The 26,925-nt window shown below is 41.0% G+C and overlaps 2 protein-coding genes across 4 annotated transcripts; both read left to right on the top strand.

Moving 5' to 3' along the window:
- The first annotated feature begins 394 nt into the window (after positions 1-394).
- CHRNB4 (cholinergic receptor nicotinic beta 4 subunit) lies at positions 395-13,177 on the top strand. Of its 3 annotated transcripts, none has more exons than XM_082769197.1 (6): positions 395-600; positions 5,034-5,176; positions 6,034-6,078; positions 6,205-6,314; positions 9,392-10,364; positions 12,414-13,177. In XM_082769197.1, the coding sequence occupies exons 1-6, from the start codon at positions 546-548 to the stop codon at positions 12,552-12,554; spliced, it is 1,467 nt and encodes a 488-aa protein (XP_082625323.1). In that variant the 5' UTR covers positions 395-545; the 3' UTR covers positions 12,555-13,177. The 3 variants fall into 3 exon arrangements, with proteins under 3 accessions (XP_082625323.1, XP_082625322.1, XP_082625324.1); XM_082769196.1 differs by having other exon boundaries at positions 5,034-5,179; positions 12,414-13,176; XM_082769198.1 differs by having other exon boundaries at positions 586-600; positions 5,034-5,091.
- A 5,211-nt stretch (positions 13,178-18,388) lies between these two features.
- CHRNA3 (cholinergic receptor nicotinic alpha 3 subunit) lies at positions 18,389-26,916 on the top strand. Its single transcript, XM_082769195.1, has 6 exons — positions 18,389-18,520; positions 20,292-20,431; positions 20,509-20,553; positions 21,738-21,847; positions 22,838-23,849; positions 25,299-26,916. Exons 1-6 carry the CDS (start codon positions 18,466-18,468, stop codon positions 25,425-25,427), a joined length of 1,491 nt encoding a protein of 496 aa, XP_082625321.1. The 5' UTR covers positions 18,389-18,465; the 3' UTR covers positions 25,428-26,916.
- Positions 26,917-26,925: the final 9 nt, after the last annotated feature.

The raw sequence follows: 26,925 nt of genomic DNA, 5'->3' as shown, positions 1-26,925 counted from the left end.
GCAGGCCTTGGAGTGGAAGAGGGCTGTAAACAGGCAGTCGACTGTTTCTCTTAACACAGAAGATAAGTTTCTGCTAGGGCTGCAATTAATTGACATGACTTTTACTAACAGGTCTTATGGTACAAAGTTATATCCAGCTCTTCCCACATAGCTATTCCCACCCACTGCATTTATTAACCAGAAATCCTTCTAAATGTTATCTAGTAGCATGAATTAAGCAGTTGTGTTTTGCAGATCATGTTCCTTAGCTTGCTCTTTCATTTCCTCTTATTCAACATTATCACATTATGTTCCTCTTCTTATGTGCTTTTCCTCTCCACAAAGCTCTTTAAACAGCTGCAAAGGGGGAGGGACCACTGTGCTTATGAAAACTCCACTTTGCAGAATGCTTCTGCCAGGTCCTACTGTCTGTCTCTTTCCAGGGATTTAATACCTCCAAGATCCAGGTTTGCTTTTACATCTCTTCCTTGTGCAACCCTGACAACAGAGCCTACTGCCAGCTGTCTTAATTGAAGAACAGTAATCCACCTCTTCTTCTTGTTGCCATGAGGAATGCATACACCCTCTTTCTCTTTGTAGTGGGCTCCTACTATTTTAACGGTAAGTGATCTTTTCTTTCAGATACAGTTTGCAAAACAGTGTTAGCTTTCAGGGCTAGGAGATAGATGATACCATTCGTAACTACCACCTCAGTAGGCTGCAGACTTTACGAAAATGCATGAAATTGATTGTTTTAGTGTTGTTTCTGGCTCATTCGGTATCAGCAAATCCACTACGATGCATATGTAAGTTGGACATAAAATGACAGAGCAGTAGGAGATGACATTGATAACCAGTAAAGAATGTTCCTTTAGATGCTCCCAGGATAATCTGTGACAGGAAAAGCAGGCGTTGCGTTTAGAGTGAAAAAAAGAAAAAATGAACCAAGACATAAAGCATAAATGAGAGAGATTTCCCCCCTCTGTACAATTATTGACTCAAGTTTGTGTATTTGCAAAGTTCTTATTTCCTAATTGTTTGATTCATACATAATTAATGTTTAAATGCAATTAGAATACATAAATATATATTTAAAAATGTAAACATACATTAAGAACATTTTCTTTAGCCTGTCAGGATTTCTTGCCTATGTTTTAGCCAACACGCACAGCTCAACAGCAGCACACAATAGTGCATTTACCTTGGGAGCATCTTCCCACGGAGAGACTCCACTGAAGCGTTCGGAGTGAAACTGGCAGAAAGTGAACTGGGACAAAAATCACATTTTCCTATATGTACCTAGTCAACCTGCAGTTTTGTTTCTTCTGTACTTCAGAAAACATCTGCTTTGTAACAACTGCAGGGTGAGGGCCTACTTTAGATTACACATTTTTGAATCCATCAGCATTTCCTTTTTATTTGCATTAATTGCACTGCAGAAGTTAAAATATGCTGTAAAATACAGTAAATTCACTATTACTTGCTTAGGAACAATAAGCATTCCAAAGTAGTGTGCATTGTCCTGAGACGCCATGTAAATCTTTTTACTCAGGAGTACACTGAGAAGTAACAACATCACTAAGTAATTTCAGAGAAGATAATAGGATTGTCTTATTGCTGCATCCTACTTGCTCTTTCCTAATTATAGATGGGAATTTGGTATGTCACCGTTGTCAACATAAGTCATTTGCAAAAGAGGAAAGACCAAAATGACAATAGGTTGTGCAATACATTATTTCTAAACTATTATTATTTCAACAGTTATTAAAATAACTGGTTAGGGAAATGGGGGAAGCATGTCTTCTGTTAAATTCTATAGTTTAGATAGTGGTAACAGTGCACTTGCCTATATTTGTCGACACTGCTCCTTATTCTGTTCTGGGGAAATCATGCCAACGTATTTGTCACTACACTGAAAATAAGCAGTACAGCACAGACTGAGTAGTTATTGCATTTTTTATATTTAACTTTGACCATGTAAAAAGTAAAGTTTGCACAGAGTATTGAATCAAGCCTGTCTTTGTTTCTTCTACTGTGAAATTGAAAGCATGCTAAAGCAGTTTGTTTTTAACAGTAATACCCTTACAAAGAGAATAAAAACTTATTGCAGAATCTGTGCTGCAATTTGTGGGGTAATTTGCTTTCCTTGTCATGGAGGAGATGTGTAGCATGTTCAGTGAAGCTATGAAAATTTCACTAGCTCAGGATCCACCCCAATGTGTTTTCCCTATTACTTTCAGTACACAAATACACTTCATCATTATTGTTAAAATCATTTCTCTAAAAGCAACGTTTTACTCCCTGCAGCATTTGTGGTGATTACTGCTATTTGGAGAAAAGGAGTTTGCGATGGGAAAAAGTGCGCTTGCATTTCTTTTAACTCTGAGGAGAAAAACAGGAGTTTTCAAATGCGCAACCACTGACATCATGAAATACATATAAGGACAATTTTGTTTTCATTAGGTGCCATCTGGTTACTATAAGATTGGTAATGGAAAGTAGATTATAAAAATTATTCAAGAGCCACTCATTTTTACACTTTATTTACAGGCAGATTAGACCTGGCAACCTTTAAGGCAGGGCACTGCTGACATCTAGCGGCATGTGATACAGGCAGCTGAGTGAGGTAGAGTAGCCCCTCTGACCTTCATTTTTGATGATTAAGTTCTTTAAAAGTTGGGATGGTGTGGCAATTTTGTTAATAATTCTTCATTATAGAAACCCCTTCCCTAAGAACAGAGAACAGTATCTCAAAGGGCTTCATTATTTAACAGGCTGTTTTTATAATTAAGTCATGGCAGTCATTCAGCTGCATAAAGTTTATTGACAGAGTCAGTACTTCGAAATCTGAGCTGTTCTCATCAGACATGGAGACCCACAGTATGTTGTGATTTGCAGACCAGATGACCACGACTTCCCAAATCAGGTTTCAGAGAACAAGCAGTGATTACTGTACCTTCAGAATTAGGTTTCTGTAAATATTCTGCAGTTTCCACTTTTCTCACTGCTTAGGCAAACACTCCATACACTAGAATAACTACAGAAAGATGGGAACACAGGAAAACCATATTTAAAAATTCAAACAAGAATTCACTCTCTGTGCTAGCAACATTCAGCAACCACTATATGAAACAAACCAAATGACAATTTATTTATATTTTAATTATAGCAGTCAGTTTATGTCACTTATATATGCAGCAGCAACACAAATATTTGCTTAAAAATTAAAAATAAAATAAAAATAACTAATCAAGATTATCTCTTTAGCTACCATGAGGCTTTTCAGCTATCCCTGTAAACACAAAACAATCCATTCCTGGAATGAAGCCCCATTTTCTACACAGTATAAACTTTAGCTCCATCTTAATTGCAATACAAAAAAAAAAAAAAAAAGAATCTGGAGCTTAGCAAGGATCAACATAGCTCTAGCTTGATAAGCCTTTGATTAGGCAGGCTTACATTGGGGATAAATATAACATTAAAATATCACATGATACTAAGGTTTTCATAATGACTTGTGCAGGAGTACAAAGCAAGTGTGAATCACAAAACCAACCACCCCAACTAACACAGATGTTTTCCCAAATGGCTTGGGATGTATTTGAGAAGCCTATTCTAGAGGACCCTATTACAGTTAAGGATGTGTGACAAAATCTGTGCTACCAATGACGTAGCACATACTCCTTTTAAGAGAATTAAAGCATGCCTGCTGTTTATTTCATCCTTTCCCCACAGCTTGAGTAAAAGCTGTTCTTAGATATGAAAGATCCGTTTGATGAAATTTTCTTCCATGTCTCCCCACTTCATACTGGATCAGAAACAAGTTCTTAAGGTATTTTTATATCTGAGTGTAATTCAAAATTACCAAGTTTCAAGAGAGATTTGTTCCCTCTAGCAACTTACAGCCCAGTTCACATGGAAGCAAATATGCTGTAGAGACACGCTTTTAATTTCTGCAATTTCTAGGGTTGTTAGGTGCCCTTTCCTAATCACGTTATTCACTGGACTAGAATCTGTTTTCATTAACGCCTGTGTCCATCACTGCCAGGTGTACCACACAACACAGAATTACTCTACATAGAGCAGAATCGCTCTTCTGCAAAGGGACGATACTGCTGGTAGGTTGTTACCAGGACCTTCGTCATCAGTATTATTACGTGGTCGACACTGGTTTGAAAAGTCCACTACCATGCCATAAAAAAGCAAACATGAGAACATGGGACCCAGTCACCTCTGGAGCTGTGCCATAAGCCATCCTGCTCCACAGGGAACGTTCAGGCTTGTTTGACAGCAGCTTGCAGATCCTGTATTTTGCAGTTACTGGACTCCAGCTTTAACTGCTTAAGATTTAAAGCATTTGTGCTAGTCCATAAATCAGGTTTGATTTTACACATAAAGTAAGGCATATATTAGTGCCTCTGGATTTCATATAAAATTATTCTGAAACAGAAACATCACTGGCCACTAAAGAGCTCCCAATCCTTAAAAATACCCTATAACTCCTGCAGCTCATCCTCTGGTTTTCCCTACACAGACCAGAGTCTTCCAATTTGTTCCTGTGCCTGCAACTCTTTCTTTGTCTCCTGTGACAATGAAGAGAAAAGTCACACCCAGACTCCATCAATTTAGATCTTTGAAACATTCTTCCTGTGTTATTAAGAAGGTGGATTTCCTCCTAGTTTCTGAATGCACTCCCCAAAGTACCTATCAATCTGAGCTTTGCATTTTACTGTGGGGAAAAAACAAAAAAAAACAAAAACAAAAACAAAAACAAAAACAAAAACAAAAACAAAAATAAAAATAAAAATAAAAATAAAAAACATAGTGCCCTGAACTATCTGCTTTTGATCTCTGCTCTGTGAAAGACAGTCAGCTTCAGCAGAACAGATACTGGTGCAAGCACCACATCCTTCTGCTCCTGCAAAATGACAGTCTTTAGAAAATCAAAAGCCCTCATTGCTTCATGAAGATGATCGGATGCACAGGTATTCCATGATCTCTACATCATGCCACTTGGTGTCCCTTCTGTAAGCCCGTTCCGTGATGTTTTACAGGAAGCACCGCAGCAGATGCTGAAGAAAAGCTAATGAACCACCTACTGAGTCCTGACAGGTACAATAAGTTAATTCGCCCGGCTGTCAACTCATCCCAGTTGGTATCTATAGAACTGCAGGTTTCCTTGGCACAGCTCATCAGCGTGGTAAGCTCACATTAAGCTACACCTTTTAGTTCATTACTATGGACACAGCACTCTTACGTAAAAGCCAGACTGGTGTTAGTCTGTCCCCACTATTTTCTACTTTGCATAACACGCAGGGCCCATACGTGCAGTTTGCAGGTTTTATTTCAGAACGCAGCTACAACAATCTATGCCTAAGGACAGCAGCCAGATCTTCATCCAATACAATCCCACTGATCAATAATCAAGATCTTTCTCCGGATTCAGTAAGGCTGCAGTGAGTTACACCAGGTCAGGATCTCTCCTGGGCTGTGCACATAATGTCACTGCTTGCCATTACTCCTTGAGCTATCACTGCACTCCCTGACAAAGCATTCCCTTTCCAGATTTCTTGTAGGCCCCCTTTGGTACCGAAAGACCACTATAAGGTTTTCTGGTAGAAACTCCTACTAGTTCCATGAAGATGAACCTCCTAGATAAGAGCTTACGTGGCAAACCTTACATAAACTTTACACAAATTCTTTTAGAGCTTTTTGGTGGCGAAAGTTTGCCTCCTGTTTCAAATCAGACCCATGGGGGAAAAAAAGTCAGCTTGCAGGGGAGAAATTGTTCCCAAGGAGTGGCATTCACACCAGTCACAACTGTCCTTGTTAAAAGCCACTTGGAGCTACCTGCTTGTGGGGTGACAATACATTACCAGTATGTGCACAAAGCCAGGCATCTACCAGTAGAGAACTGCCTGTTTTGAAATACACCACGCAAAATCATTCTGTACAGTTGGAAATATCCTTGAAAGCCCAGAAAGAATAAGTCTTATTACTGCAATAAAATGGAACATTTCAGAGGACAGCTTTTCTCTGTCTCTTCCCCTGCAGAATGAACGGGAGCAGATCATGACTACAAATGTCTGGCTGAACCAGGTAACAAAACCCACAGAGGCACGCCCTTGCAAAGCACAAACAGCACTGCTTTCACTACATCACAGTGATTGTTTTGTTTGTGATGGTCTGGATCCTCCCATCGATAACATATAATTCTTCTCCTAGGAGTGGATTGATTATCGTTTGGCTTGGAAGCCCTCTGACTATGAAGGAATAAATACGCTGAGAATACCTGCAAAACACATCTGGCTGCCAGACATTGTGCTTTACAATAAGTAAGTAAAACATCCCTAATTTATACAGATGGTGAACAAAATGTTAACCACAGATTGAGAAAAAAGCATCAGAACCAATGATGTAGGCCTGACAAGTCTGAAACTAAAGGGTAGACCTTTTAGCCAGTATCAAGTATATCTGGCAGAGGTACTGGCCTTAAAGATCATTTCAGCAAAATTGGGACTCTAGGCAGAGAGATTCTAGCAGACCTGGGGCAAGTCTGCAGCATGAGTTGTTACAACACCAGATCGATGAAAAGGCTCACAACTGAGACACAAGGCTTTATCAGATTAGACTACTTGGAAAGCTTGGAAAGAATGAATTTTAAGAACAAGCACAGCTGCACGCTGACCAGGTTTCAACACAGACAGCTGGAATTCTATCAGACATCTTAGGCACTGTGCTAGATTTTTATCTCCTACTTCTTCTCTCCTTCCACCACAGACTCCAGGACATAAACCTGCTTCAAGCTCACAGACAACAGAACTCCATGAGTTAATATTAACTTTCAAAACCAGATTATATTCTATTTTCATAAAGCATTCAAAAGTCAATTATAAGAATATATAACAAATCTGTCAACATTTGACCCCACTGCTTCACGGTACTAAGAAAAATAAAACCTTGGAGCTAGAACATAGTTCGATTTTTCTTTCGAACAACTGCTGATATTTTTGGGTTTTGTTTTTAAGTCTCTAGCAAAATGTTGAAGTAGATAATACCATTTTTTTTGGAAAACAAACAAACACCACAATAACCAAAACTTATAATACACTTTCACGATACTTTGAAAACCGATGAATTCATGAACGCGAGATGGTTTACTAACATGTACAGATGGGAAACCTAGGAAGTTTATATATAACTGAATTAAGTCCCTGGAATCCTACTACTGGAAATCAGATTTGAGAAATATTTAAATACTAAAAACTATTGTATTAGTCACAAAATAATTCAGCTAGTGGATTAGGATGTACTCTGCCTCATCAAATCTTGTTCTGCTAAATTGTGTCCCCGCCCCCGGCATCTTTCTTCCTATTCCCCAAATAGTATCATTTAGTGGATTGTAAGAAGGGCAAGGAACATTTTTTAAAGGCTTCCTAAATGTACAGAAACAAGCTTTTAGCAACACCATATTGGTGGGTTTTTTTTGTTTGTTTGTTTGTTTTGTTTTTGTTTTTTTTTTTACATCAGTACAAAGCTTGAAATTAAAGTTTTAGGTAAGGACCAATCCCCCTGTAACTTTCTTCTGCTGGAGCAGTGTTTTGTAGGCAGCAGTCAGTCCAGCACAGTCCCAACAAGGAAAACAGACGATCATTCCTGCACCACACAGCTCTGCCCAAATGCAGGCGGCACAGGGGGCTGCAGAGGACACTGAGAGAGCACCACCAGCTTGGTCTCAGAGCTCAGGCAGGGGCAGCAAGCAAAAGCACCTGCATATTCTCAGCCCAGAAGTCTATGCAGTATTATGGCTTAACTGTACATCTAACTCAGGGAAATAGAGACATGTGAGAGACAAAATAGTTTCTTTACTAAAAATAAATAACTAAATAAATACACACACACACACACATTGACTGGCAACCAACTAAAGACCCTTACACACTGTAGCCTCTCACTTCTGCACTTAGTTGTTTCACTGCCTACACAAATTAGCTGCAAGGGTCTCAGCTCAGCAGTGCTAGGCTCCGGGACATCTTTGCATCGCCAAGTGCAACCAATCTGGAGTGCAGCTATACACGTGCCAAGCCTTGGATGCTTGCACTGATTTTTTGCTCAGAAAAATCAACCTTAGTACAGAAACAGCTCTATTTTTATGACTTGTCAACAGACAGGTGATTCACTAGACTTTCTTATTAACTCCCAAGGAGCAAATTTCCCATTGGAGTAAAAGGGTGCTATTTAATCACAGTCAGTTGAACTTCCTCTGTTTACATTTTGACTTTGGTATTTTAGTTGTGCAGATAACATATTGTCTCTAAATTGTATGAGCTTCCTTACAAATGTAGCTGTTTATCCAAAAGGAAATGGGATATATCTAGTCCAGACTCACTTTTGCAGCCTAACAAGTGTCTAACCCAGTTTTAATAACAGCAATTGAGTTTCCTCTTCCATCAATAAAGAGTCACTGAAAGTTCCTCCTCCCTCCTGTTACAGTTTCCTTGGTTAGCAGGACTGGCTGAGTTTGAAAGGCATTGCATAGCGTGCTTGAAAAGATGCAGTGAATACACTACCAAACACTAGATTTCAAGGAAATTTCTCACAATTGACCACACTTCTGCCTCAGGATACTTCATAGGATAAACAATCCCATGTTGTTTGCCCAGAAACACTGGAAAAGAAACCGTACTGACTACTGACTGATAATGATCCTCTCCCTGAATTAAAGGACCCAGCATAACACAGGAGACTCTCCTGGTGTAAGCTCAGCATTTGGAGGAGACACAAAACCAACATCATTTGTGGGCATTAAGAACCCTGTGGCTTGTCTGGTCTGGTTTTGTAATATGTAAGCATTAACTGGAACAAGCCGATCAATTATAAACTATATAATTACATTTCCTCTGCCTGCACTCTCCCTGCATTTCTAACTAGCACTGCACATCCTTATTTCCTTGCCTAAGTCACTTAGGAGCGTTGCTGTGTGCTCTTAGCAGTGGCTGTGCTCCAGACCAAAGGTACCTCTGTTTTCTTGCTGGATGATCTCATTTTTACTTAGCCTTCAAAGACATTGTAAACCCTAATTACTGTAAAAAATATTTAAAAGCACTTTCAGTTCTTTCGACAAAATGGACATGCAAATTTATTATTTAATAACCATTTTATGAAAATAATTTTCCGTAAGCATTGGACAAAATATCAGTTCTCTAACTGGGAGAAATGCATACTTTAATCTCCCTATCAAATTATAGCTGCCTACAACATAGATTTCAAAACTGAAATCTTCCTAAGCTTTAATTATAGCAACAACTGAGGCCCACAAGACAAAGAATGCAAGTTTTTCTGTTTTGAACTGTGTTTTCCCTTTTAATGTTTGCTGGTCTTCTCTCCTTTTTCTTTTCCCTTGTTTCATTAGCGCCGATGGCACGTACGAAGTTTCACTGTACACAAATGTCATTGTACAGAACAATGGAAGCATTCGCTGGTTGCCTCCAGCCATTTACAAGAGTGCCTGCAAGATCGAGGTTAAACATTTCCCATTTGATCAACAAAACTGCACCTTAAAGTTCCGGTCTTGGACATATGATCATACAGAAATTGATATGGTACTAAAAACATCCATGGCAAGCATGGACGACTTCACACCCAGTGGAGAATGGGACATTGTAGCACTCCCTGGAAGAAGGACTGTAAATCCTTTGGATCCCAATTATGTCGATGTGACATACGACTTCATTATTAAAAGGAAACCTCTTTTCTATACCATCAATCTTATCATTCCCTGTGTGCTAATTACTTCCTTAGCCATCCTGGTGTTCTACTTGCCTTCAGACTGTGGTGAAAAAATGACCTTATGCATATCTGTGTTGCTTGCCTTGACTGTGTTCTTACTGCTGATCTCCAAAATTGTCCCTCCAACATCTCTGGATGTTCCGCTAATTGGGAAGTATCTCATGTTTACAATGGTTCTAGTCACCTTCTCAATAGTTACCAGTGTCTGCGTACTCAATGTCCACCACAGATCTCCAAGTACTCACACTATGCCTCCTTGGGTAAAACTGGTTTTCCTTGAAAGACTCCCAGCCTATCTGTTCATGAAGCGTCCAGAAAATAATTCTCCACGGCAAAAGCTGTGCAACTGCAAAAAGACAAGAGCAGAGAATCTTTCCATGGACCCAGCCGTCTTGTACAAGAACTCTACCTACTTTGTGAACACAGCTTCTGCCAAAAAATATGATATGAAAATCACTGAGACTCTTGACAATGTCAGCAACCATCAAGATTTCAGGTTAAGATCAGGCATGAAATTTTCTCCTGAAGTCCAAGAAGCAATTGATGGAGTCAGTTTTATAGCAGAGCACATGAAAAGTGATGACAATGACCAAAGTGTAAGTAAAAATCAGAAATCATCCCGGTCTTTCCAAACTTCATCCCTTGTCCTCTGTAGCATGCTGTTCTTCAGGAAGGAGATTTGAATTCCCTAGCTAGCTTGAAGATTTTAGAGATTCTACCCACAGGTTATCAGACAAAATAACGTTTGCCATTAAAACAACTTCATGAACAGTAACTCAGTAAAGCCAATGCTTTCCTAGAAAGTAACTCGGATGTTTCTAAAAAGAAAAGAGAATGGTGGTTACCCAGTAAATCATGAAACATCCTCAAAAATCTGCATTGTGACATTCAAGTAATGTCTAGCGGGGGGGGGAAATACTGAGTTCCAGGTCTGGGAGAATGCCATTTAAGAATATTTTCCCCCAATGTATTCAGAAAGACTTGAACATGATCAGCCCATGTTAACCAGAAAAAACATACCTGCAGCTCAAGCTTTAATTTACCTAAGTGGGCACAGAAGAAGGATTTAGTAAAATTGGGAAACAACTTGCAGACATCTTCTTCGCCCTAAGATCTCTGTCCACAACTGAGCAAGACATTATGTTGCTCTGTTATGGCAAATACAGTGGGTAGAATCAAGACCCTAATGCCAGCAGAGATGTTACTTCTTCCATTTGAGTTAAGTGAGACTTGTTATCAGCTATGAGAAGTACAGGATTCAAGACATGTTTAAGCAGTGTTGCTGGTGTCCTGTTCACATGCCCTGCTCATGTGTAACTAGCTGGCACGCTGAAGCTGATATAAATACACTGCACATAATGCTTGGAAAAACTCAGGTGGTTGGGATTTGTTTAGACCACCGTTAGGAAAAACTGTCAGGCATCCTCTCTGTGACCTTGCTCAGTCCCAGATCCCACTCAGACTCTAGGTTCTCTCCCTCCTTCAGCCCAGCAGACTAAATAATTTTATAGTCTGGCTTCTGATATTGCAGAAGTCCCTTGAGGAACATGCTGCTGAGTAGTTCATGTTTTCTATTAACTGAAATTACTGTCAATATAAATAAAGAAGATCAGGAGTTAATGTTAGACATGAGCCTATACATATTGGAACTGCCTGAACAGAAGCACGCTTTACAGAGCAGGAAAAAAAATATTCTAATAGATCAGAAACTCATGCAAGAATACGTCGTATATTAAAGGATCTACAGAGGCTCCACTTGAGACTAAGAACAATTTCCGAGGGTATTTCATGCATTAAAAAATAACTGAATGCTTTTTACACAGGGTTTTCTGATATTACATATCACTGTTTTCTGGATTCATAAACTTAATTTCTGCTATCTTCCTTCATTATCACGCTCTGATAACAACCGCTCATGTACATTTCCTATCGCCTCTTTTCAGAAGTGCACGATTCCCATTAGCAGCAGTGTAAATTAGAAGGGTGCGCTGAAAGAAATCTATATAATGTTCTAATGTAAGACGTGAGATAATTGACGAGCATGGTAAAGTCACTGAGGTGATGATGTCCCACACGTAACTAGAATCAATGACAGAGGAGATGCAAATGAAGATTGATATATTCATCCTTTACAATAATAGCCTCAAAGTCACTTCAGGTTGAGAACAGAAACAAAGGCTCACGTTGTGTTTCAACACATGCAAGGCCAAAGGGATTTTAATAAAAACAACAGTACTAATACACATTAAAACCCTTGGTTAAGAAGACTGCTGATAAGAGCTCAGAAGCTAACCTTGTTTAACAGCAGTAAATACTGTTTGTATTTGTCCACTGAGATTAACAGCATCTGCAAACCAAAATTAAAGAAAAAATTCCTTAATTGGATTGTAGCGTGGGTCCTTCCGGACTGATACCAGGCACTGACGCACCAAAAACATCTTAGATAAATTTACAGTATTTTTCTCCACTGCTCAGAATGGTTGCAGGAGACAGAATCCCTCCCAAGTCTAAAGTGATTTTTATTCCCTGAACCTTGAGATTTATTTCCTTTTGTTTTCATAATCAAAGACTCTGCATCAGCAAGAGGAAAAGCAAAAGGATATGACAAATTGCTAATACCTTTAATTGGCTTTTTTTTTTTCCAGGTCATTGAAGATTGGAAGTATGTTGCCATGGTAGTGGACAGGCTGTTTCTCTGGATATTCGTCCTTGTTTGTGTCCTGGGGACTGCTGGATTATTTCTGCAGCCACTTTTTCAAAACCCCATTGCTGCCGTGAACCCTTAGTTGTTATTTAAAATTGTCAATGCCTACATAGATGCTGGGTCTCTTTTGGCTCTGTTTCCCCTCTGTTAAATCCGGACTGATGTCAGCTGAGTTGCTCTCACATCAGATTTATGGTAGGGATGTGGAAAGTAGAACTTGACTTGCTAGGTCATTGTGATAGGAAAAAATCCAAAAACATTTCTTTTTTTTCCAACAAGTTCAGTTCTTCTGGTGGCATCTTGGCCCTTTTTTCAATTATTTGACGTCTGAACATTACAGAGAAAGGCATTTACTGTACAATATGCCAGCTTGGCTCACAGGGATTATTTATTAAAAGGAATTTTATATACATTGCTTCAGGAAAGCCATTTTCTTTCCTTAGAATACTGCACTGTCCATACTTCAAAGAAGGTATTTAGTTCTTTCAAATGCATCAAACTATTTGTGTCTGATTTATAAAGAGCTTGACAGGTGGAATCACTGTTTAGCTGCTTTGAGTGTGATATTTAAGACCGAACTGAGAAACAGAGCCACTTCTGAGGTAACCACTAATAAGTTTCTCATCTTGCCATCTCTGCTACTAGATCAAACAGCAGAGGCTAAATTAACATATCATTAACAAACGTTTATATGCTCTGTTCAGTGATAAAATATAAATAAAATGTAAAATTTCTCCTTTATATAGATTTAGTCCTGAAATGTTCCTGCAAGTTTAACAGCTCGTGTAAGTGGGGGTTACAGACGCTTTCACGAATCTAAAGGCTGAAAGAAAGTCCAGCAGAGCATCTAGAGGACACAACAACCGTGAAAGGTGGCTGGAATCAGGCTAGACACCTGAGAACAAGCAGACCTGTGAGTTTTGCTGAGAAGATGTTTACGCAGGTTTAAATACCACCCTCAACAAATTAGCTATGAAAGCTATCATGAGCTAGCACATGGACAGTCTGTAAGCCTTCAGCAAAGGGCAGATCAGGGCCTGAGACTCCCACCACAGAACAATCTCACCAAACTTTGTCCCAGCCAGCTCGTATCCTCCACAAAGAGCAATGGGCTGCTGATTCAAACTAAACCAACCGCAGCTTTTGCTAGGGACGCTGTCAGGACACAGAACAATTTTACCACCACTGATAGGTACAACTAGCAACTGGTGAACAAACTGTTAACACCTACTAGTTCTTCTGAAAGGGACCTGAGGCCGACCTGTCCCAGGAGAGGATTAGCAGACACTTAAATGTGTATTAATCAGCAAGCTGCCGGTGAAGACACCTCTGGTTTATTTGCCCTCATCAGAACTAAGCGACATCCCTACCTAGATCACCATTCCCTAGCAGCTACAGACAACTACACATTTCAACACACCACACCAGTCACACAGAGGCCTTCCCAACTGTTCAGAGATACTCCAGGACCTCTGCTGATCCCTACGTTCACTCCTAGCCCTTGTGCTGAACACTCCCAGCACTGCTGCCAGCCCTGCCCCCTGCTGCAGCCCCACTGCTCCCAGTGCCACCACCTGCAGCTGGAGTGCTTGAAGGGGCAGCCTTCCCCAGGGGCCTGAGCACTGCAACACAGCAGCTTAGGAAAGATGCACTGAAAAAGCAACAGAAGTGGGGTGGGGAAGGCTCCGTGAGCAGCAGCAGCCTCTCTCCTAGGCTGTGGGCTAGAGGAAGGAATGGCTGTAACACTGTCATCCTCCCTTCCAGTCCATTTATGCTGTGTCCTCAAGCTGTGCCCTGAAGGACAGGGCAGGAGGGTGAAGGAGGCCTGAGGGACGGCCCTATTAGTGCTGGTGTGCCCTGGAACCACAGGAGCTGCCCCATCCTCCTCTCCCAGAGGGTGCCAATGCTTCGGTCCCCCCGAACATTAACTGTTCCGGGAATTTCCCATGGTGCCTGGTGGGTGGTGTAGAGTTGGAAGGGATCAAACCTTCCTCCATGCCTTCTCCCTCTTAACTGTCTTCTCCCTCTTAAACCCAAATAGCAGAGCTATTTGGCTCCAGCCAACTGTGAGACTGCTCATAGCTGTGAGATGAGATGGAGCCCACACAGCCCCAAGGGAGCAGAGGGGAGAGGGGAGCCTGTGCCCTGCAGGGAGGCACACCCCCATGTTGGGTTATACTCCAGAAGCTGCCGTGGCACAGAACACTACAAGCACATGTGCACACACTGTCTCAGCTGCTACGCAGCCTTTTCTGCTTACAGAGAAGCCAGAGGGAAGCCAGAGCAGCTGCTGGTGCTGCACAGTATAAAGGTGAAGCCGCTTTAAATCCCACAACAACCCTGAACAGCCAGTCTGGAAGGGACAGCACAGACGAGCACAGACTTGAACACTGTCTCCAATCACTGCACCCACCTGCAGGGCAGGAGGGAGAGGGACTCACCCATCCAAGCAAGCGAGGCTGCAGCGAGTGGTCCTCAGACCCTGCAGCCCATCAGTAGGCAGATGCTGAGAGCAGAGACCCCTTTCCACCCCCACCAAGAGCACCGCGGCTCCGTCTGGCTCTCACAGCCTCCATCAGCCTCCTACCAATACCTACCCTCTCGCCTCATCCACCCAGCACTGCCTGAATGCATCTGAACGAGGCCCCCAGTGCTCCTGTCTCACTCAGTCTGATCCTGTGAGCAGCAGCGATGGGTAACACTCAGCTCTGTAACTGCAGCCTTCAGCTCCGATACCCCCCTGGCGCAGCCGAGAGCTTCCAAAAGGATCTGGCAGCTCAGCTGGCAGCCACCATGGAGCTCAGGCAAATCCAGGCCTTGACATGACAAACCCAGAAAGGGCTTTCAGAAGGCACAACCCTGGCCCCAGGAAGATCCCTTCAGGGCTCGAGCTCCTCACTCAAGATATGGTGAGCTCTGGGGCTTTCCATGGCTGCTGTACTCCTGTTTAATCACGAGTAAAGCGATATGCTTTTCTCAGGTTATGTTCTCAGAAACCACTTTGGCATTTTTGTCAAGTTTTCAGAAGTAACTCCATCCATAGCAAACTTCAGAATGGGAAATTTCACCCAAATTGCTAAAATTTCACAAAATTTTGACCTCTTAAAACTGTGGTTTCAAACTGGTAAATGCTATTTTTGCCTCTCAGCAGCTCTGCCTACGTAAGACGTAAACCATCCCAGATTAACTTGTCAAAGAATCACAGGGTTTTCCATCTTGATTTCTTGACAAAATTTCAAAACCAGAAATTTTCCAGAGAAATTGAAACATTAAAAATGTATTCTTGCAGGATAATATGAATATGATAAGGTCCCAGTTCATCAAACAAAATAAACTTTAACTTTCCTACTTTTCAAGGTTTTTACAGCAATACTTTCATTAAAAAAGGAAGAATGTGGTCATTCAAAACATATTTTCCACTAAAACTGTTTCAATGAAAGTGCACAACCAGCTGTTGCTTCCCTTCTGGTGAAGAAAAGGTTCTGATGACGTCCCCTCCATTCCCTAGTGCGGTGTGAGGGTATTCTTTTCCTCATCACCTGATTTGATCAAGATTTGATCTTAACAAATCTTAACAAAAAGGAAGCCATTTCAAAGTAGCACGATCATTAAAAAGCAAAGGCTACAAAGTTTGTTACTGCAGATATTCTTGGGGGAATGAGCTTTCCCTTGTCCATACAGATTCTTCTATGTACTTCTGCAATGCAGTCATGGTGACGTGTTCTTATTGTATCACTCTCCCTGGACAGAAAAATAATCCTACCTCACATCTGAGCTGATTTCACCAGGAGCTTCATCACATAATGTTAGAGATAAAACATCTACTCATACAAATACAGCTGGAAATGTCAGCAACTAGGTAAATTAAGCTAAAATACCTGTACCTCTGGATACAGTGGCTCTTCACTGCCTCTGCAGACCAGCCATTTCCAAACTCCTCAGCTTTAGATACAGAATTTTGGGGAACACAGGCTAGGATCTGATCTTTGAAGCTTTAGCTCATTTCTGGTTAGGACTCAATCAAACAAAAATCCCAGTCATAATGCTGCCCTTTCATGGAAACCAAGAAGGCAGAAAGGGAAAACAGTTAATCTCAATGTCCTGGCAAGGCAAGAAAATGTGTTCACAAAGGGTTAAGCTGCAAGACCAAATGGCTGAGTTCTCTGGAAAAAAATAATAAAATCAAATGGACAGTAAAGCCTATTTCCTCTAAGCTAATAGAATTACAGAAATTATCATGAGAGCTTGTGTCTGGGGATGGAGTGAATGATGCTCTGAGAGACAGAAACTGGATAAACAAGCTCTGTGCCAAGAGCAGCTGAACCCAGCCTGACGCTCATTCTCTCAGCACTGCCTCTTAACACAGCGCCAAATGGGGTCGTCATTTATCCTTCCCTAACAACAGAGAGAGAAGCACCCACCAGGGGCTGCCTCCCGCCCCACTCCGCTCCCCTCTCACCGCTTCCATCTCCCTCCTCCCTCCACGCCCGCTGCCCAGATGAGTCCAGCAAGCTCTGCGAGCAGGAGTCTTGCGCCACCTGGCCATGCCAGGGGGAGGCAAAAAGCGAGATACAAGTTTATAAAGAAGCTGATGGGCACCTGGGGAATGAGCCACTTTGCAAACCGTGATTTTGACTGAAGAGGAAATAAACCAAACACTGACGGCTCTGAAAGGCTGATATGGGATGATCCCTGGCAGTAAGCCTTTCCCAGGCAAGAGGAAAAAGGCAATCCCTTACACCTCAACTTCAGCTACATGTTCCTACTAAAAGGCCTAAATTCAGAAAAACATGCCAAGAAAAAACAAACAAACAAAAACTATATTCCCACTTCTCTCTCTTGACTGATGCAATATTCTCTCCCCTGAAGATTTTTTACTATAAAAACTCTGCTAAAAGAGACCCTGTCAGGAACTTCAGTTGTTTTTTTTGTTTGTTTTGGGTCATTTTTGTTTTGATTTTTAACTTCACAAAGAAAATACGTGACAATAGGAAAAGATTGAATCTATTTCCTCAGCAGTGAGAATTTACAGCCTCCAGGATCTCTTCTAGACAGGGTTATGGTGTGAGAGTAACCTTCACCAGAACTTCAAATACAGTGTCCCATTCTCCCCCATCTCCTTTCCCTTCAACAACAGGGTTTTATGGGATCAGGCTGGGATCCTATGCTCTTATTCCCCTTCCCAAATTCCACCTTTATAACCCCTTAAAGAAGGGATGGTCCACCAACAGTTATTCTCAAGTGCTTTGGTTAAATTTTGCCTCCAACTCTAACCCCTGTCTCTTGCCAGACCCTGGCTGCTGTGTGTATCACTCTGGGCTTAGATTTCTGGGAAGTTATGCTTGTGCTGAATTACCCGTGGGAACAGCAACATCCTTCTTATACTGTGAAGAACCAGGCTACAGTAAAGCACCTAGCACTACCACCTGCAAGGATGAGACACAGTCAGGAAAAAAAAAATCAACATTAAAAGCATAATTGGAAATTCAGGTCTCATGATCTCAGTTCACTGCTAAATCAGGTGTCCCTAATACCGATATCCATTTCGACACAATTCAATTATAAGATTTTCATTAACTAAACTTCTAGTAGCTTGGCATGAGAATTTTTTAAAGAAAAATCCTCTATAACAGCTAACGGGAAAAATCTTCAGCCTCGTCAGAGTACCAGGTTCGTTTACACACCAGTTTATGGACTCTTGCCTATTAATCTTGCCAGGACACTGGTCTTTGCCTACAATAACATCTATTCTGTCTGCAATTTATTTGCTGTTTTCAATGCTCTGACAGTCCGAGTAGCTGGAAAGGGGGCAGCACAGCAAGTCTAATGGGAGCTCACTGCGCAGAACTGCACTCAGGGTCCTGCCATCTGCTGCTTCCAGGCATTTCACACATCGGAGGAGCGGAGCTGCCCGTACTTCCTATGCTCATACAATCCTCGCAGCTCAGCTCATCTTCAGCAGCCTCTGTCGACAGACAGTAATTCATAACACCATGGAGAGCATACACGCTCTCCTTCTAACCGCTGCTCTTTGCATTCTCTCTCAAGGTGAGTGATCCTTAATTTGTTTTTTCTTTGTTGGTAAAGGGGGGGCTAAAGAGGTGAGCAGAAGATGGCTTTGGTGCCAATTATTTTAAGAAATGTTGAAGCTTATTGCAAACTAATGGAAGAAACGTACAGAATCCTACCCCAGCTTTTTGTTGCATAGTGTTTTGTGGTTTTTTAATTCCTTCTTATGAAGTGGTTAAGTAGTTCTGAATCAAGATGCCGAACAAGACATACAGAGCCATTTTAACATTACGGAGTGCACCATACATGTAAAGATTTGGTTTGTTATATTGTAGAGTACTGAAGGACTAGAAGAAAGAAACAACATTAAAAAGCATTAAATATGTGCTGCAAACAGCATGCATTATATCTGCAGATATAGAAAGCACAGAAACATTTACATTCAAAAGAAAAAATATTAATACACTTATTCTCTAGATAAAGCAGGTACTAGATTAATCAGATCGGTGGTGACACATAAAAAGTCTGGCAATTTGGGTTTGACTATAGTAAAGTGTAGTTACAATCTAGCTTTAACACGATTCATCTAGAAGATTGAGTATTTCTTCCAGGAAGTCTCAATCTGAGAGATAACAAAAAATAATTAGGGTAAGGCTAGCAGTTAAAAAGTATCAAAGAAGTGTGTTCATTTTTTAATTAGCAAGTTGGCTTAAGTGATTTCACTAATCTGAAAATAAAATTGTCTTTGAAGTTTTCACTGAATACAGCTTGACATGAGGGGAACCTTTTTTCTGAGGGTGAGAAAAGCTCTTACAAATGCCATCTGCTAACAGATCAGCCACCTGCAGATACTTCTGCTTCCCCTGTATTTATCCCCTTGCAAAACACTAGCCTGGAGGAAAATATATTAAGTGTCTTTGCAAGTATCTCTAGATTTGTATTTGTGCTCCAGAGGAACTGTAGAGTTTGTTCAACAGACTTAAGGTCTGTCTCTTTGCCAAATAATACAAAAATAGTTGTTTTTTATTATTTTTATTTATTTATTTATTTTAGGTTGGAGTACTAGAAAATGTGCTGTCCAGCAGTGCCTTTAAAAAAGAAAAGGGCACTGACTTTTGAATACCGTCCAGTTGCCAGGATGCTTGTTGTCTAGCTACATCTGGGAATAAAGACGTAGTTTGAAACACAGGCTCTCACACCTACCTCACTGTAAACAGCTGAAGGAGCCTGTGGTTCAACGAGTCCAGCTTACAGCTTTCCCATCAGCCACAAGGCACCACGAGCAGCAGTATCAGCAGCAAAACGTAGAAAAGGTGTATACTGCAAATAAACATTATTTAGAGTAACAAATGGGTAATCACCACATTTCATTGTATGCACTGAACAACGCTGAATACAATGGTTAATCAATTTTAATCCTTATTTGCATATTTCAACAAGCACCCTGCTATCATCACTATTATCACACCGACATCACTAGGGCTAGACAGCAGAAAGTTACCCTTTGTTTGGAATCTTTTGCAAGCCCTCCAGCAGCTCCCACACTGCCCGGTCTGTGAGGTTCTGCTCGCCCCTTCCGCAGCTCCGCACCCCTGCGGCTCCCGCAGGCCTGGGGGCCTAGACCTGTGGGGGGAAACGCGGTTTTGCACCTCGAACTCCTCAGTAACCCCTTCACGCTGTCTTTGGAGCTAATTTGGGGAGATGCATGTGAGAGAAGCCTGTCACGGGTGGCCGCCGTGCGGCCTCCCCCAGGCCGTGAGGGGAGCAGGCGCCAGGCCCCGTGCCCGCTCACCGCGCCGTGCCCCCGCAGGCTGCGGCGGCTCCGAGGCCGAACACCGGCTGTACGCGGCCCTCTTCAAGAACTACAACCAGTTCGTCCGGCCCGTGAAGAACGTCTCGGACCCCGTCATCATCCACTTCGAGGTGTCCATGTCCCAGCTGGTGAAGGTGGTGAGTACGCGGCCCGCCGGGGCGCCTGCGGGCCAGGCTAGGGCCGGCGCCGTTCCCGACGCAGCTCTGTTTTACAGGACGAAGTCAACCAGATAATGGAAACCAACCTGTGGCTCAAGCACGTAAGTAGGGCTCGCCGCCCTCCCCACAGCGCGCCGGGACTCCCCGCTCCCGCCGGGGCCACCTCAGCCCTCCCGGCCCCCGCCCCTCAGGGGAACACCGCAGCCCCCGGGAGGCGTCGAAGGGAGACGGGCGGGACCCGCACCGGGCCCCGAGGCCCCGGTCCCCGCCGCTCCCCTCAGCCCCGGTGCCGTACCGGTAGCGTTGCCGGCCCCCCTGCGGCTCGCCCGGCGCCTCAGCGCCTCCGCCAGCGGCCGCCGGCCCGAGGAGCCCGGAGGCGCTTCTGGCCCTTCCTGCCCCTCACGAGCGGCCGCCAGCCCCGCTGCCGCCCCGCCGCCCTCCTCTGCCAGCAGCTGTGGCTGCCACAGCGCGTAGCCGCGGGGCCCACCGCGGGAGGCAGCTGTGGAGCTCAGGGGCAGAGCTGGCAGCTGCAGCCTCAACCCTCCTACACTTAATGCGCCTCCAAATGCATTTTTTCCCCTCAGAAATCCCCAGAGTAGTGTCTTGGTGGTTAGGAAAATGAACAGAGGAAACACCCCAGCGTGGAGCTCCCTCACCTGGCCATGCCGTGCTGTTTAGCCACCACAGAAGTGAAAACAAAGCAAAAGCATCAACTTCACTTACAAGGAAGTTTATAGGTTAAAAATTCAAACAATTACCGTTGTAAATAGCAGCTTAATAACCAACTTAATATCTAGCTTCAGCTTAATATTCAAATTGGTTAAACTGGGGCTTAACGAGCACTAACGAACAAGACTGTTACTTAGCTGAATGAGGCCACCTGCAGCTTTTCCCAACCCATCTGCTGTGGGGGTCCTTCATTCAATGCTCTCGTCTAGCATTGGAGCTACCTAACAATTCGTGTTTACCATTTAACAGTGGACCTGGCTTCTTGAGACCTAAATTACTATTCCCATCCTACACTTTCATCTTTTTTTTTCATCTACTGGGTACACATTCCTTGTACAGGGACTAGTACATGCCTAAGTCATACTTAGCCCCATGGCCCCTGGTCTCCATGTGAATAAATGCTGAACATCCACGTTTAACTAAGAAACATCTAATCATTGTAGTGTCCAGAATAAAACAACCCTAAAATCAATATGACAGCACTTGTTTTGACTTTGGTCCACAGAATTTCAATTTCATCACAAACCTAATGTAGGCTCACTTCTTCCATAATTAGATTTGGAATGATTACAAGCTCCGGTGGAATCCAGCGGACTATGGAGGTGCTGAATTTATCCGAGTACCATCTGGCCAGATCTGGAAGCCAGATATTGTTTTATATAACAAGTAAGACTCTTGCATGTTTATCTTCTTAATTCAAGCTTAATTCAGGGGTAATGGTTTTAAACTAAAAGAGAGGAGATTTAGATCAGACATAAGGAAGAAATTCTTTACAATGAGGGTGGCAAGGGACTGGCACAGGCTGCCCAGAGAAGCTGTGGCTGCCCCATCCCTGGAAGTGTTCGAGGCCAGGCTGGATGGGGCTTTGGGCAGCCTGGGCTGGTGGGAGGGGTCCCTGCCCATGGCAGGGGGCTTGGAAGTGGGTGATCTTTAAGGATCTTTGAACCCAAACCATTCTGTGACTGTATTCTTTAGGAAGAAGGGAGGATATTTATTATTTAAAAAACAAACAAACAAACAAACAGCAAGTTCACTAAACTTGCTGAAAAAGACTGCTTTTCAACACCCCACATCTCCCTACAGCTGTTCTTACCTCTATGCCTTTGTACAGTCCTTTTCTAACTGCAGACCTAAATAAGTTTAACTACCTTTTTAGTTTTACTTTTTCACATGAACAAATGAAATTGTCACAAGATTAAGATAACAATGTGGGACTTAAAGAAAAAATACACCAATGTGCTACTTAGGCAAAGATACACCCAAACCCTAATACCTCTATCTATAGTTACTACCTCCATGGTCCACAGATGAGGTGGAAATACCAGTACTGCACATCCTCTTATCAGCCCTTGGGTTCTGACTTGCTTGATCTCACATTTGTTGTTTTGTATATTGACTGAACTGAGTCCTGTTCCTGTAAAAGAGAATATTGCCTTTCAAATTCTACACAATAAATTTACACAGCTGTTTATTTTAATTTTTAACTGTGAAAATTTATGACAGCCATTGACAGTGCTGCATATGCAGTTCAGTTCCACATCAGCATGTAACTGCTGCCTTTCACAAACCAGATTAAAGATTTAATGTACATGAACTGTTTATATGAAACTACCTGGATCAGTTGCATTCTGACTGTTATTTTTATTTGCTTTACAGTGCAGTTGGGGATTTCCAGGTCGATGACAAGACAAAGGCCCTACTGAAATACACAGGTGATGTGACCTGGATACCCCCAGCTATATTTAAAAGCTCGTGTAAAATAGATGTAACCTACTTCCCATTTGACTATCAGAACTGCACCATGAAGTTTGGTTCCTGGTCTTATGATAAAGCCAAGATTGACTTGGTTTTAATTGGCTCTACAATGAACCTGAAGGATTACTGGGAGAGTGGAGAATGGGCTATTATTAAAGCTCCTGGTTATAAACATGACATCAAATATAACTGCTGTGAAGAGATATATGCAGACATCACATACTCTCTTTACATTAGGCGCTTACCTTTATTTTACACTATCAACATGATTATTCCATGTCTACTGATTTCTTTTCTGACTGTATTAGTTTTCTATTTGCCTTCAGACTGTGGTGAGAAAGTGACACTCTGTATATCAGTCCTTCTATCTTTAACAGTGTTTCTACTTGTTATCACGGAGACTATACCTTCTACGTCACTGGTAATTCCACTGATTGGGGAATATCTCCTTTTCACCATGATATTTGTAACTCTGTCTATTGTCATTACGGTATTTGTACTTAATGTACACTACAGAACACCCAAGACGCACACAATGCCTGTGTGGGTGAGAACCATCTTCTTGAACTTACTTCCCAGGATCATGTTTATGACAAGGCCTGCCAGCGATGAAGAGACTAATCATAAGTCAAAACCATTTTACCTGTCTGAGTTTTCAAACTTAAATTGCTTCAACAGTTCTGAAACCAAATGCTGCAAAGATGGCTTTGTATGTCAAGATACAGCATGCAGCTGTTGCCAGTATCAGAGAATGAAGTTCTCGGATTTCAGTGGCAATCTCACAAGAAGTTCAAGCTCTGAATCCCTAGATCCTCTGTTTTCATTTTCAGTTTTGTCACCAGAAATGAGAGATGCTATTGAAAGTGTTAAATACATTGCAGAAAATATGAAAATGCAGAATGAAGCAAAAGAGGTAAGAATGTATTTTACTATTACTCAAACTGCAGACAGTATTTGCAATTAATATATTTTGTAAGAAAAAAGATATCTTTAAAAAAAACAACACCATTATTTTATACAAGTAAATTACACAAGCCATATTACGAATATATGCAACTTTGAACGTAGGTAAGTTTGGTGAGCAGCTCTGTTGCAATCTTTTCATTGACAACACATACACAGGGTGAAGTGTGTTAGGGTAACTAGACAGCCAGCTCAGTATCAACTCCTACAGGATTGATAGCGTAGATTTTCCAAATTATAATCTTAACAGTGGAATTTTTTGTTTCTGTGCCCTTAGAAAGTTACATTCTCCCTACACCTGACCATCAATAGAGAGAATCAGACTTAAACTTCCTTCACAGTGAAGACATTTCCTATTCTGCTGCTGTGGAATAAAGTAATGAAGTGAAATGAGACAATTGCTGTAAGATAGGGACCATCACCTTTCATAAATCTGCATCTTGATGCACTAAAAAACAAAACAAAATCTGTATCAGCATTCCTTAAACATTCTAAGAACAGCAACCACACCACTACAATCATCACTGAATCTAAATCCTATGCAGTAAGGCACTCAAAGTTAGGATGAAGTTAGGTTTTTTATGCTGAGATTAGAACTTGATTTAGAATACTTTAGAATACTTGATACAGAAAATGCTTTTTTTTTTTTTTTTAAGTCTGCCTTCAAGAACAGCTTCAAAAGACTTCAAAAACAAAACAAAACAAACAAACAAAATTTTCCATTTCACATTACCCTTCCTGAAGAAAAATTAAGTCTAAATTTAGATTATGATCTGAAGAGTACCTAAAATGATCGCCTAATGTAGTTACTATTAATATGTAACATACATAGATACATATACATTCAGTGCCACTGCTGTTGTAACGTCCAATGGAAAAAAAAATTGGAAACTTCATTCCCTCTTAAATGTGAGGTAAGGAGATTGGTTTTACATCTTGCAAGAGAACATGGTAAAATTTCAGTATTACATAGGAAACATATCAAATAACTATATACCAATTAATCTTTGCTACATGCTGCTTAAAGAGCAATAGGAACAGTCTTCTTCAGTAAGCTTTTTCTGCGCAAACCTGATCACTTAAGAATGTAAGGCTTTTCACTTTCAGGATTAACATACAGAGGAGAAATTGTACTTCCTCATGTTTAGTGTCTTGGTGAACAACTCCTTGTATTTGAAGAAACAGCTTTTGGCTTTAACACTAATAGCATATTCAAACAAAGCTTCTTCAAGATTAATTAATTTATCAACAAAAACAGCAACATGAAAGTTGTACATACACGAAAGAAAACCTACATATGGAAAAAAAATCTATGCTTGCTATATGAAATGCTCCTAACAGCTAATGCAACTTATTTATCTAATAAACTTGCTTACTTGCTATTTGATCTATTTTTCAGATTCAGGATGACTGGAAATATGTTGCCATGGTAATTGATCGTATTTTTCTATGGGTTTTCATCCTGGTATGTATTCTAGGAACAGCAGGATTGTTTTTACAACCTTTGATGGCTGGAGATGAAATGTAAAAATTGTTATATTGTGAAGTCAAATAAAACTTTTGCCAACCAAACTCTGCACTCCTACCCAAGCACCTGATCTCTCTATGTGTTTCAGTAGTAGTATAAGGATCTTTCTTGGCCTCAACTTTGCTTTACCAAGAAGGCTTTATTAAAAAATGTGAAAACATTAAAAAAATATTTTGAACGATTATGACAGCTAATTCCAAAGTAATATGCAGTATGCTTGCCAGCTATTTTTTAAAATAATTGGAAAAGATGCAGATCATACATTAAACTTTCCATGGATGTTTTAAAAAGCTAGTAAAGAAACTGAAAATTGCATGAATATTCTGAGAGTCAAGACAGGTAGAATACTTTGGGCAACTTTGTCTGGTGTTAAGTACCTTTAATTCCTGACAGGATCTTCTGGCAGTAAGTTCATATTTAGTTTAAGGAATGCCCTCGTGAGGATGAAATGATTTAGAAACCATACATATCAAATTGCTTGAATGCAGAACATTGCCACCTAGTGTATAATCTGATGCAAACTGTAGGAAGAAAGGACTATGGGCACATTTATTACAGAAGAAATAGGTGAGTAATAGATGATGGTAATTAAAGCATTGTCATGTAGTGTCTGTGTATCCCCGTATTGTCACTGCATGAGGAGTCTGTCAAAGTTATCTAAACCTAATAATGTTTAAAACTATACAAATCAAACACAGTAAGATGCAGTCATTGGGTAATGCAAAGTATCAAAATGCGGTATGATATTTTGGACACAGAAACATCCTGCACAGTGTTTTATTATAACAGAAAGCATGTAGATATTAAATATTCCTGTAAAGTATGTTAAAATTGTCTCTTGGGTATATGACTTATCTTTTTTTTTTTTTTTTTTAATATCTGCAAATCATTTAATAATAATAATGAATAAAACGTGCAACAAAATACTATAATGAGAAAAAGTTTTGTAAAGATATGAACCATTCTCTCCATATCAAACTGGAAACTTTTTAGAAATGCAGTGGTATCAAATGATGTAACTGTTATGAAAATAAAGAGAATGAAGCTGTTGAAAATAGTGATTTTTTTCCCATTTATTTTGACTGAGTAACAAAAGCCATATAAAGCAGCATTAGGTACAATTCAGCACATTCAGAAACGAGTTACATAAGTAGAGGTGCATGCTTCTGGGTCATTTTATTTTTTATTTTTTTTTTTTTTTTCATTTCAAACAAACCTGAGGATGGGCTGGAGACCCCAAGGATTTGAGCATCATCTTTCTAATCTGAACATATCATATGATTATAGAAACACCTTAAAGAATTTCAAGGATTTGCAGAAATTGTTAGTTACTAGGATAAAGATTGGAACTCCATTGCCAATAAACTGCCAAACATCTCATGATATAATTGGGCAGTCTCCGACCATCATTTAACAAAAAGATGCAGTAAGGGTGTTAAATATATATTTTATATATATATATATAGCTAGTCCATACCTTTCCTTACTTTGTTTTCTG

Source organism: Aythya marila (genome assembly GCF_965140915.1).
Source record: "Aythya marila genome assembly, chromosome: 11".
Lineage (NCBI taxonomy): Eukaryota > Metazoa > Chordata > Aves > Anseriformes > Anatidae > Aythya > Aythya marila.
This window is presented reverse-complemented; position numbering and strand designations above follow the sequence as displayed.

Coding starts and splice junctions, on each gene's coding strand:
- CHRNB4 (XM_082769196.1), top strand. CDS start 546: ATGAGGAATGCATACACCCTCTTTCTCTTTGTAGTGGGCTCCTACTAT. Junction 6,315..9,391: donor GACATTGTGCTTTACAATAA/GTAAGTAAAACA, acceptor TTGTTTCATTAG/CGCCGATGGCACGTACGAAG. Junction 10,365..12,413: donor GTGATGACAATGACCAAAGT/GTAAGTAAAAAT, acceptor TTTTTTTTCCAG/GTCATTGAAGATTGGAAGTA.
- CHRNA3 (XM_082769195.1), top strand. CDS start 18,466: ATGGAGAGCATACACGCTCTCCTTCTAACCGCTGCTCTTTGCATTCTC. Junction 20,432..20,508: donor TGTCCCAGCTGGTGAAGGTG/GTGAGTACGCGG, acceptor TCTGTTTTACAG/GACGAAGTCAACCAGATAAT. Junction 20,554..21,737: donor CCAACCTGTGGCTCAAGCAC/GTAAGTAGGGCT, acceptor TTCCATAATTAG/ATTTGGAATGATTACAAGCT.